Raw genomic sequence first — 13567 nt, 5'->3', positions numbered from 1 at the left:
TTAGATTGAATCGGTTCGGGCAAAATGGACCTATTACTTGGGTAGGTGTACACACTCATATCAACTTAATGTCAAAGACAATAACAAATCAACAACCCAGACAGCTTCAGAAGTCATTTTTAAAGCGATGCCTAATACTTTCCACATGACTTAATAAATAAATAAATTACTTCTATAATTTCTCAGCTGTTTTGAAGTTTTTGCGCAATCAAACATATAATCCATGTATGAGGCAAGATGCAAGGAATGATAAATAAGAGAAGAAATTCAGCAATATCACATTCCTTTTTATCACTTTATCCACTTTTACATAAATACAAGCGGAAAAATATTTTCATGGGCATCACTGCCACAACACTGCAGGGTTCAACAACAAGCAGTTTATACTCAAAATATATAAAAATCTCTCCTATTATTTTCATGATGATCATGATGTCATGATGATAACTTTGTTGAGCGATATACTGCCCAATAATTAATTGCGATAAGTGTTTTTGTAGTTTTAAGACTATTTTATGCCACTGTATGTATAATCAAAATATAACAGCACAATAATGCAAGAAGGCCTGCACACTTACAATTGACAAACAAACACTGGAACTGGAATTTTTAGGTTATTGTGTTTTGTTTTGTTTTTTATGAAAATATAAAGGGCAATATATTGAATATTGTGCGGTAAGTCGATAAATTGATTATTGCTACAGGCCTATTATTTCCATAACATCAGGTAACATGACACTTGCACCAGATGTCTGTAGTTAAAATGTAGTGCTGGGATGCCACGCACACGTGGAAAACATTGTTCAGACACAAAAATATCCTGTCAACCCAGAGGAGTTGCCAGAGAAAGAAAAGTGTTTGGACACATTGTACAAATCATGCTTGGAATGATTAGGACTCATTAGCACTAAATGGAAATGTGTCCTGTACAGTTCAACCGGTGACTAGTAATTCAAGTGCGAGTTCACGTGACAAACTTTGCAATCATATTAAAGGTCAAATCAGGTTCAGCTGGGATGACATCATACTACGGATTCAATCTGCAGTAATTCAGTGCAGTTTTGTTAGCAACAGGAACCATTTTCAAAATAGAGTAATTTGCTTGAGAAAATTAAATCAAGCCCGGCCTTGAGAGCAACATTGATACAGCACAAGCTCAGATTGTGGAGCCTGAGAAACACTGTGGCTTTTCACAGAGCAGATACATGGCCTTAACATGGCTGACAGAGACGCTTTTCATCAAGAAATACAGTCCCCAGACTGACTCTCTGACTCCAAAAAACAAACAAGTGGAAGCCCTCAAAAACGCAGATGAGAAACGGGCTGATCTCCAAACAAGGCCACTTTTTTTTTTTTTTTTTTTTTTTTTTTTACTGACAACGCAGGAGAAAGCATGACAACGTCCTTCATTTCTGAACAAAATGAAATTTCCTGACAAGTTTTATCTGCTAAAGGAGCTGTGGATGGAGGTGAATAGTTTGTTCCAGCAAATTCACACTATGAGCGCACCGTGTTTATCACCAAGGACAAAACAGGACTTGAACAGCATAAAAAAAAAAAAAAGTGTCTAACTTGATCAGAAACTAAGCTAATCTTCAGGGCTAGATAATCTGACACACTTTCACAACTAGGGGTAATGTTTTTTCCACATGACGCCAACAAGGTGAAAGGACTGAACTCCATTCAACTTTTGAAAGTATATATATATATATATATATATATCCATCCTTCACTTCATTGATGGAATGAGCAAAATCATTTTAATTTTGTTTTAATCTTACAATTGAGATATTATTACAGATTTTATTTATATTTGAATTGAGATTTTTTTCCTTTTTCCATTTTGAATGAAAATAAAAAAAAGTAGTAATTGATTACGTTTTATTTATAGGCTTTATTTTTAAGTTTCAACTAACACAACTAGAACAAAGACACTACCTGAAGTGATCAGCTCCACTTAAATACTGTTTCCAACGCCGATAAGCCTACACTTATGTCTAAAGACTGAATATTCACGAAATCCGTTGGAATTCAGAGATGACATGCACGAGTGACAATGAGGTCTGAAATGCACATCCATATCAGCTACTCTGATAGCACTCAGTGTGAACTCTAATCACTGTCCTCCTCTTTTGCTTCTCGGTACAATGTGCTGTCGTGTGGTGTGAGAGGTTTCAAACAACAAAATATACCAAAATATAAAGTAAAGGCAACACACTACTACCACAACCCAAATTCCCCAACCTGAGTCTCATATCTAGTGAGTTGCCAATCTAGACCACATTTTTGGATTTGTGTTTTTCATACCGTATTTATCATTGAGCCAAACTCCCTCTCCTGTGTCTTACACTTACAACATTCAAGGGGATGTGCCTCACTTCTAACCCTGGGTTAATTAAACCCAGCGTTAAATCTGAGGAGCCAAAAGCAACGCAGACAGTATGCTAGAATGTAATTCGGAGTGGTTTAGCAACACACAACCAACGAGAAACTGACTCAATGCTTCATTCATGAAATATTTACGCACAGTCGTGAAAAATGTCATATGCTGCAAAAATCAAAGTCTGAATCCATATCGCTGGCCTCCCAGATATTCAAATAAAAACACTAAACCGGCGTTTTAGAATTAAATCCGGTTATCACAATGATGGACGGTGTGAGAAAAGTACGAAATAGCCCAGGAATTACAACTTTAAAGTGTGAAAAATAACACAACAGGTGCCTGTTCAAAACGTTGCCGCTTAGGTAGCGTTACAGATATGAGGCACTTCATCCTGAGACTCCTCGTTCAACAGGTAGGCAGGCCCACAGGTCCTTGGCAGCAAGGCAAAATCATGCCAGAGAAGTGCATTTCTGTCCATTCTCGACGAGGAAAACTGAACAAACATACACATGGTTTTATGGCACTTTGTACGGAGTCGGTTTTCAAGCACGTGCTTACCTGCAGTAAACGAGACAGTCCAAATGATTTATTTCTTTATCCGAGCGGTGTCGTCTGTAATCTTCCCATAAATCCTTAATAGCGGTAACGGACAAAATAAAAACCACAGGGGCAAGAGCCAACTCTGGTTGAAAAGCGTTGACCACAGGCACGAAATTCAGTAAGGCTATGAAAACAAAATACACGTTGGCAAATCGGTGGAACTGCTCGAAGAGGTTCTTCGGTAGGAAAGAAAGCAGAGTGTATTTTGTGGTTTTGATCTTATTGTTTGCATAGTGTCTGTTGGGGTTATCCCCTCCTTTGGTATGGTCATACAAAATGTTGGCGTGTACAATCCGGGTTTTGCTCTCCTTTTTGCTTTTCCTTCTTTTATGCTTTTTCACTTTGGTACTTTTCGTTTCTCCAGACTCTCCGGTCTCTCGCGCCATACTTCGCCCAAAACTTTTGTCTCTTTTCTTGAACCAATAAAAGATGGTATCTATGTAATCATGCTGATCCTCCTTGATGGCGAAGGGCCGTAAGAAAAGTTCCTCACTCTGTTTTATCGTCTTCACCCATCGCGTCAATCCTCTCCCTTTTTCACGTTAGCCCTGAAAAGTTTTACAGCGGCATCTTTTTTTTCCCCCTTTAGTAGCTGAAGATGCTTTAAGGCAGGGCCGAGCGATTATACATTACGCGCTGTTACACATTTTAGCTCTATAAATCATTAGGAAAAACCTGCAGTCGAGCGGTCCTTGTTTAAAGTCCATCCATATGACTGCACACGCGGTGTTTCACGGAGGCCGTGGTGAAAAAAACAGGCCAATAACGGGATGTACAAAAAACAGCGTCACCGCCGACGCAAATGAAGCCCCGCCCACCAACCAATGAAACGTCTTAACTGGAAGTGCCACGCGTTACCATTGAGAAAAAGTGATTCTCTTTGTAAGTTCACCAAAACCCGTAATAATGACAGCGTCAGTCATTACTAGTTATGCAGATAAAAGATGCTCTCATTCGCTTGGTGTCAGTTTGCGTAATATCGCTCCTGAATGAAGCAAATCACAATTAATTGGGACATCCGGGTAAACCGCAAAAGGGTCAGAAATGAACTAGAATCTAGTCTGGTTTTAATGATCTGGCCTGTAGTAGTCAGGTTTCCGCAGTCCGCAACTTAAAAGAGATTTGCATAAAACTACTATCAGAGCTGTGCAACCTAACAAATATAGTAATAATAACCGCGTCTACTAATATTGCCTATGTTTTGTGTTTCGTCTTCCTGTCGTTTGCTTGTGCTGACATCCCTGTTTAGTTTTCTAATGAATTCTCATCCTCGTAAAACTCTGAATATGACTAATCCTAAAGATAAAACCTAAGGACTACGGTTTTAAGTTTATAGAACAAAAATACAAATGCATCTAAAAGTTTGAAAAAACTCATTACCGAGAAAAAATCTAAGCGCTCTATTTGTTTACCTGTCCCCATATCTGTGAAATGCATTGCAGAAAGTTCACTGAGAACATTAACTTATGAAGAAAACGAGCTGAATGCACGACAGGAGGATGACACAGATAAAACAACAGCAGTAGCATCAGACAAAGACAAATGTATTGTACAAAGTAGTCAAGTCTTTTTTTTTTTTTGCACAAACTGAGTGTAATCTTTTTTTTAAAAAAAAAAGCCTTGCATAAATGACAGAACAAGACTATATAAACAAAGAGCATATACGCACTGACATCGACTAATTTCTGAGGTTAAGCTAACTGTAAAGACGTCTTGTGCACTATTTACAGTTGCTCCTGTGCTTTTGCCTTTCATTTATTTTCTAAAGAGCCACAATTGCTTAAATTCATATATGTTCAAAGAACAAATTGGCAACATTTGTTTACTGTGGCTGAAAATCATCAATGTTCATCAAAATAAAAAGCTCAAAATAGAGAGGTTTATATATCGTTTACCATTTCAAATTCCTGGTAGTGGTAGAGTAGGTTTTATGATGGTTGCCTCCCGCAGGACTATTAAACAGACCACACCAAAAATGTGGATATTAAAAATAGCACATGAATGTTGCATGACATAGCGATCACACCAAATCTACGCCCTTGTTTGGTGGATATTCCTGTAGCCATGAAACTATTAACAATTCTCTGTGTTTATATTATCACTACAAACAAGTTAATCAGCTTCCCTGTGACTCAGGAGCAAACGTGCCGCCCAGTGCAGTTTAATAAACTCTCTGATCTGTTTATCCCTTGTTATCTTCTGATTGAATAAGACCATCTGTCTTAAGAATCCAAAAAAACAACTATGCAATAACACTGTATGTTGAAGTAAAGTTTTACGCATTGCGTAACAGACAAACTGAAGATTTTTACAGCTGTTTAATGTGGATGTAAAAGGGTTGCAAATGCTTAAACAGACTGGCCAAGTTTGATTACAGGAATAGGGAGGTTAATAATGCTACGAAGCTCTGAACCATGAACGAGAAGAACTGGTTCAAATTCTGTTCAAGATATTTCGACTTTTTACTACTGATATACCCTTGAGCAGAGAAGGGAACAAAACAAGTTGTCCCTGTGCTCTGACATCTGTCTGCGGCATACACTGTTGAATTTCTATCTATCTATAAAATCTAAGCGATAAATCATGAGGTAAGATCTAGTTTGAAATAGATAAACCATTTGCTATCGCTATTGATCAGGAGGGGAAAAATACATTTTGACATCAACAAAGGCAAATACATTAGTAACTGTGTGTCTCTTTGTTCTTTTATGAAAATGCTGAGCATAGGTCATTGCTTTTTTGCCGTACTTTCTTCTATTTAATACCTGCTGGTGTAAATGAAGGATATTTCTACAGGGATTGCGCTACATGGTGATTTATGTGTCTGCCTGCAAAGTCAGAGATTTTAAACTTCTATTTATCTTAAGGGCATTTCAGTGTACTATACTTTGCCTTTTTAAACTTAGCTCGGGGTGTTTTATATACTCTCTTGGGTGTAAATAAAAAGCAGCTTTAGGTTTAGAATAACTCTGAAACTTCTTGTAAATGTATGGTTGGCTGGTAACAGACGGTTTTTACTTTGGACAGGCTGTTCGCAATCCAGTTCAACACCGATTCAGTTAAAGCTTGCATGGCTGCCTTTGATTAATTTAATTAACGTCGCAATGTGAACTGCTTGAATTCGTCTGAATACATACATTTTTCTTGTGTGAATAAACATGCAAGCAGTAACATTTAGCACTTCATTCACACTGGAGGAAATTGCAAGGTCAGCTCCATCAACACGATGCTTTATTCAAAACAGCTTGGATGGAGATTTTGCCACTATACAGTCAATTATGTCCGAATTTTTGGGAAAGCATGGATGTCCAGTAAACGAAATCAGATCAGAACAGCACATGGTTTTCTCTCATCTGGGAAAAGCGCAGCGGCTGTCTGGCAGTCAGCTCGAATGCTTGGAAATGCTCCCTTGTCTCGCTACTGTTTTTCAGGTATGCGTTGGGGTCTGTAGCAGCGCGCTGCAGTGTCTCAGGACCGGCACTCTTTGACCATCCATCACTGGGAAATTGAATTGTTCCCCTATGCCAAGATGCCACAGAGTCCAATCAGCCATTATTTTTCCCCAAACCCAACAGCTGGACGCTGGTACTGCAAATCAAGGAAGACAGTGGGCTGGATAGGGCCCTGATTGATCTCCCCTGCCCTGTGCGCTCAGGGCTAAATGACCCAGCAATCGCAAATCTGCTGAGATCTGGAGCTTTGGATAGATGCAGCCTCCCCTTCCAATAAACCTGGAGAGTGTCCATGCCTGCCGGCTGCCTTTGAAACCTGATTCAGCATTTGCCACTGTTTTGCTGCTCTACATCATTGTGCTTAGCAAGTAGATTAAGTATTGTCATTTAGCAGATCGAATGAATCTTGAATTAGAACATTTAGGCGTTGATGGTATTTATGGGTTCTGTCTGAAGAAGCTGCCCTCTTGTGGTACAGCTGTTGTCATTTTTTACAGCCTGTTTTATAGCCTACGTGCCTGCAATTTTGGAGATTGTGGTGACGTGGGTTGAAAAAATTTGTATAGCTCATCAATTATGTCATGGTTTTACACATCACACATTAATTAAAATGAAATCCATGATTCATCTGAGTCATCTAATCACATAACTAAACGTAACTGACGTTAAAGAAAACGTGATTTATTGATAAAGACAAAACAAACTTTTAAGGTGATTATACGTTATTAAGACTTAATCTTATTCATTACGGAACAATTTAACAGTTTGGGAAACACTTGTATTCTTTTAAGATCATCTAAGTGGCAAAAATGTCTAGCTGTACTGTTCATTCACACCCGATTTACTAAGAATACAATTTTCCTCCAAATTAACCACCATTATATTTTGGCAGTTGTCCAGGCAACCTGTCAACACATACTGTCATTCACATCTGATCTTTTTTTCATCACAAATTGCATTTTAATATCATAATCAGCCATTACAATGAACCAGTGAGCCATGAAATTTATGAGTGGTGCAAATATCTCCATATTGCACACCAGAACACATTTGATGCTTTGCAATGTTTTCCAGGAGAGATATTAATGCGTACGCTGAACTTAATATGCCAAGAACAAAGCAGAAATGATGGACATTAGGGCATTTAGTGTGTTTATTAAGCTATTTCTCAAGTCACCGTGTAGGCAGTTTCAGGTTTTACTTGTGGGAGATATTTGGGTTTCTGCTTTGTGAAGAGGAGCTGATGACATTGTGATGAGTCCTAAACAGAAGTGCTGGCAAGACAAAGGTCCTGTCCTCTGGCACCTTATTGCGCATATAGCACAACTTCAAAAAACTGCTTTGCACATATTATTCGGCTCTATTTTGGTCTTTCGTGCAGCTCACAATCTAAGCACAAGTAATGAATCTGCAGTATAGACAGTGGTTTTCATTTTTCATTTTTCTTTTTTTTTGTCCTGCATGTGAGATTTTGTCCTTTCAGCAAATAAAACAATGCACACACCGCTCAAACCTCTAACTACTAACTCTTTGTTAAATTAAAGGGGCAGGCCATCCAAAAATGAAAATTCTGTCAGTGTTTACTCCCCCTAAACAAACTAGATGACTACTTTTGGAGTTGGGTGACCATTCAGTTTCATTGTATAGAGCAGCTTCTTGTCTCCTGGGAACTGGTTAATTGGTGCTCGGTTTTTATGAACATTAGTCATGTGACTGATCACTCTTGTAGAGAAAAAAGTCTATTTTACACTATTTCATATTTTATTTACAAATTCACAGACAGACATGATTAATTTAATTCTGCAAATGAGTGTTTCCAATGAAATGTAGGTAAAGCTTGTTAACTATTAACGAACAACTTTTCCCTCAATAAATTCTTAATTTGCTGCTTATTAATATTTAGTATTCTAGTTGTTAAGGGTAGGATTAGGGATATAGAATAGGGCATTAATATGTATTTAATTAGCATTAATAAATGGCTAATATGCTAGTAATATGCATGCTAATAAGCAACTAATAGGTGTAGCCATAAAATAAAGTCTTACTAATTGTTAATATCTTGATGGGGACTTTCTGTCAGCTTTGTTTGCGTACAGAACTAATCACATTTTATATCCCTATCCATAAACCTTTACCTCAACTTTTATAAAGACATTATTTATTATGCTTACTATGCTGTATTATGCTTTGTGAGGACAATTGTCTGTCCTCACAATGTAGAAGTAGTTGCTTTATTTATATAGAACCTTTCTGCAGCTCAAGGTCACTTTACAAAAATACATTTTACAGATACAAGGAAAAATAGGAAGGTGGTTTCAGGTTTTACAGTACTTATGGGGACATCGGACAAAAACCTGAACCACACACACAAAAAGCAAACATTTGTCCCTTAAGAGATGATAAATGCCATTTTTATTCAGCTGACACTGTGAAAAAGAGAAAGAAACTCTATAAAGTAGATATCTGCAACATCAAGCACATTCGTTTTTCCACATTGACAACAAGGTCAACAGTTCAACATGGTTCATCATAGTCTTTTCTTGCACAGTCCCGTATCATGCGTGGTGCTGCAGAAGTACTCTTTTGATAAATGATCCCAAATTCAATGCTTTTTTTTTGTGTCGTGAGAGCATATTTTGTTTTCATCATTTGTCTGTGGCTGCGCTGTAATGAGTAACAGAGGGCAGGCGGTGTTGATAGTAGCACACTCACATCCCAATCACTACTGTTCTTTTACAAGCAGAGCTCTGAAACGCTGCTTTCTGAGGCATTCTCAAGAGGATGCGGCACTATCTGTTAAAGATGAGTTATCGGAGAGCGGTCAGGTGACAAGAACAAAAATAGCAGAAGAGAGAGAGACATGCTGAAGAAAGAGTAAAAAAGAAAAAAAAAAAAACAGGTTACCCACGATTACCCTGAAACAAGCTTGAAATATATTAACAATAATAATAACTTATTTTCAATGTATCCAAAAAATGTCATGACAAATACAGAAGAAAACTCAATATAATACATTTCGAGTGTAAAAACTAAAATAAACCCCCAAAAAACTGCAAATGCAAAACATGCATTGTGTTTTCTTTAGTCCTTTATGATGAGTGCTTTCTGCATTTTACTTTCTAGCTTGGTGAAGTGATGTATATCTGACTTCAGTTGTGCTGCAGTCTGGAAGAAATGACAAGTATATTATGCGCACAGATATAAGACTAGTCAGCAGAGGGAGCTAGACTCCATCCAGTACACTCGACACTGGATTTAGAATAGAATACTAGAATACTGCTTACTACATACTGCACAGTACATATTGAATGTTGTGTATTATTTCGTCAAAATACTGTTATATGCATTATGCAAAGAACATTTTAGGCAAGCAATAGTTTCACATTGCATTCCTTTTTAAATATTAAAATAAAATAATTATTTTTTAATCTTGGGAATACTTAATAATTTTTGATTATTAATTATGACAAATAAAAAACTAGGAACAAAAAACAGACTGTGGTTGATGTAAGTTATTGTTTATACAGTATACTATACATTGCAGTATATTCCATGCAGATTTTTATTGATAATTAATTATGATAAACAATAAAAAAGTAACTTTTTTTTGTTTTACAATATACTATGGTATATTCCAGTATATTCCATGCAGATACTACACATGCTGTATGTCTTCAAGGTTTAATATGCTGTACAGTATTTATAATTTATTGCATAAACAGTAAGCTTAGTATGCCGGCACGCTATTCCAAACAGCCCCTGTGTGTGTGTGCAAGAAAAAAGTAGCAAAACAGTAGCGTTCACGTGTGAGCGCTTTGAGACACAGAGCAATACACAACCTTAAAGTGTTAACCTCTTTAGCGAGATTCAATTCTGTGTTGTCTCACTCATTCGCTGCAGACCATTTTGGTGCAGTGAGGGAAACAAGGTTATTTTGAACCCATCGGCACCATAAGTGTTACACCGCGAGGGGCATCGCATTTCAAAAACCCCGACCACTCATTCCTTTTCCTGCCTCCACGATCAACAAGCTGTTGCGGGAGTATTACTGAGACAATCAATGCTAGGTAAAAGCCAATTGTAATAGCCAGCAATGAGACAAGCTCTTATGATATTAGATTAATCTGGTTGGGAAGATCCAGGAGGAACAGAAAGTTCACAATCGGGCGATGGTCCTGTCAGACACCTTACAACGGCTCCGAACAGTTAGATAACATCCTCCTAAATCTAGTCCTGGTTGCCTGGAGACAGGAGTATGATTTGGATGGTGTTGATACGGGAGACAAAGTGCCACTCTCTGCCTGCACGGAGAAGCTCTAATATCATCTGAGGGTGCTCGAAAATGCCCTTTAAACTAATGAAATAATAAAATTGACTAATGGCATGGGAAAATCACACTGCTATTTCTTCCCCTTGTAAATATCAAGCATACATCTATTTTGGCTCTGATCGTAAGGAGATGGCAAACAACTCAAGCCAGCTCACAGAAGAACAGGTTAACTGACAGCAGTGCTTTAAAAGAGACAAACTACACTGCGTTATTCTGGTGCCTAACCATGTAACATTTAGTTTCAGACAATGATAAAGAGTCAAATAAAAATAAAATCATCTTTACAAGGCTCTCCACCGATCAGCCCACACAGCCATCTGCAGACATTTGATGGTTTCACAAGACTCACCAAGAGCATTTCAGCACCAAATGCAATTAACATCATCCAAAGCCAGTTGGAAGTAATGTCAGGAAGAGTTTTGCACTGGGGAAAAGCAGTTCATATTTTTTCATACATCACTCCGCAGGGTGCTTGCTAATGACTTTCTTGTGACCATCACTCTGCATCTGATCAATTGTGCTGATTTTCATTTCTAAAACGCTGTTGATGAGATCGAGTACTATATGCATTAATCATGATAGAGAAATGAGATATATAATTCAATTACACGATTGATGGGTGATGGGGTCCTCACCCCCCGGTACTGTAAAATGCATCGGAGTAAGGGAAATAAATGGGATACCCCTCCCTCCTCCAAAACAGAACATTTTTGTTCTCCTATGCATGCCATATTTTAAAGAATTGTACTGGTTGTTTTGTTTCTAGTCATTACAATGAATGAGGACCGAAGCTGTCAAGGGTTTATGCGGGCCTTAAAAAGATCTTAAAAAGTCTTCATTTACTTCATTTATTACACATCTTGAAAAAAGTGAGTAAGTGGTGTGAATGGGGTATGAAAACTTGTTATACATTTGAATTGATTATCTGAGCCCATTGGCATATATTTATTTTTGTTTTAATCATAAAATCTAATTTATTATACATTTTGACCATAAATCTTATGCCATTTTATCGTGATTTAATAACTTGGAAAACATGATGGATATACAAATATAGATAAACTGTTTAGCAGTGTGATCAGAAGTATAGTAACAATATTCTTATATTCTAGTGGTTGTGGGAGTAGAGCTATTCGAAATGTAAGCTTTTTTCCTCTAAATATTTATTTGAAAAAGTAATGGAGATCTGCTGGAAGACCTATTTTTATATGTTGAAGTGTTGCTAATACAACTCATTTTGTTCCCTGGACATTTACATTAAGAAAGCATATTTGATGTATTGTGGTCCTTTAAGTGTGTTTCTTAGATTTTCTTTACTTAGCCTTACAGAGGAATGCAATGCAAAAGCATCATAAATCCAGCTGCTTTCACTGTATTTAAATTATTTTCTTTTGTCAAAAGAAATCGCAAAATACTGATAGTTTTTTGCGGTGGACTACTGCAATCCCGTGACCTATGACCTTTGTTGTCTCTGTCATTAAAGGTCACTGATTTGCACTTTTCTTACTTCTTACTTGTCTCTCCTCCTCTGTCCTCTAGGATTTAACCGTATGGTTGTGTGTTAAAATGACTACTACAATCTCTGACGTTCAGAACAGCGCATGGTAAATTGATTTTCTTCTTTTCCTTTTCTTGGTAAGGAAGGCTCTTCGGAAATGAGAATGACATAAGCCCCGTATATGACATGTGCCACCCACTGGAAGGTGTTGTGTGGACACACTGGGTGAATGTGGTGTCTATTTTAATCCAAACAGTGGGCGATCTTCATGTTATCAACTGCTATAGTGGCTTCCCATCTGGTCATATGTTCTAAGCATGGAACACGTCGACGTGGTTAACACTCGCTTAACGGCTACAGACAGATGGGTACTCAGCAATCTGCAAATCACATACTAGCCTTCTTTATAAAAGTTAAATGGCTAATATTAAAGACTAGTTATAGCTGACTCTTTTGGGCAAAAAGCAACTGAGAATTTTTGCTAACGTAAATTTTTTATTTAAGTGTTTTTTTATTATATTATTAGAAAGAAATTATTATTTTTATTTAAGATTTATTTTTAGTTTTATTATAGTAGGACAGTGTTCAGACAGGAAGTGAAGTGTCGGACTGTAAATCAAGATTTGAATTCGGTATTGGCGCTGACATTTTAGTATTATTTTTAAACATTTCGAATTTTTATTAGTAGTTTAAATTTGTTTTATTTTTGTATTTTCAGTTGACATTAAAATTGTAGTTATTTTATGTACTTTTCATTTTAGATTTTAGTAACCTGAATTTATTTCAGCTAGTTGCCATACATTTTGCTAATGCATGTGATCAGATCAAGCGGCACATTAAATTCGACTTTGAAGTGCCCCTATTATGGGTTATGAAGGGTTCATAATTTAGGTTTGGGATTCCCAAATAACAGGTTGACATGCATGCACGGTCATTTACTTATAATGTGCCTTTATTTCTTTTGTTCAACGACTCCCAAACGATTCATTCAGCAATAAATTTTTCGAAATGCCTCCAGTGTTTGGTCGATTTCATTTAAAACAGGGTTTGTGAGCTTTTAATGCTCCAAAAGCGAAAATGCTTTATTGACGACAACATGAAACCGCTTGGGACTCGTTTTTAAAAAAAACTATTTGTTCATAAAAAGTCGACTCCTTCTTTTGAGAGCCAATAACTTTATACAAGGTGCACTTTTAGATTTAAAACTTTGCAGGATGTGTTCTTTCACTTAGAGATATACACGGCATGAAAAGTAATTTTCAAAAATCCACAATAGGGGCACCTTACAGTATCCTGAAACAGTA

General features: G+C 37.1%; 1 protein-coding gene across 1 annotated transcript in view; it reads right to left on the bottom strand.

Moving 5' to 3' along the window:
* The window catches only part of atp10a (ATPase phospholipid transporting 10A), a 39781-nt gene extending 36175 nt beyond the window's left edge, over positions 1–3606 (bottom strand). Inside the window, 1 exon segment of the mRNA XM_043242478.1 lies at positions 2942–3606. Within this exon segment, the coding sequence (XP_043098413.1) occupies positions 2942–3369 (428 nt within the window). The 5' untranslated portion in view covers positions 3370–3606.
* Positions 3607–13567: the final 9961 nt, after the last annotated feature.

Source organism: Puntigrus tetrazona, chromosome 6 (assembly GCF_018831695.1).
Source record: "Puntigrus tetrazona isolate hp1 chromosome 6, ASM1883169v1, whole genome shotgun sequence".
NCBI lineage: Eukaryota > Metazoa > Chordata > Actinopteri > Cypriniformes > Cyprinidae > Puntigrus > Puntigrus tetrazona.
This window is presented reverse-complemented; position numbering and strand designations above follow the sequence as displayed.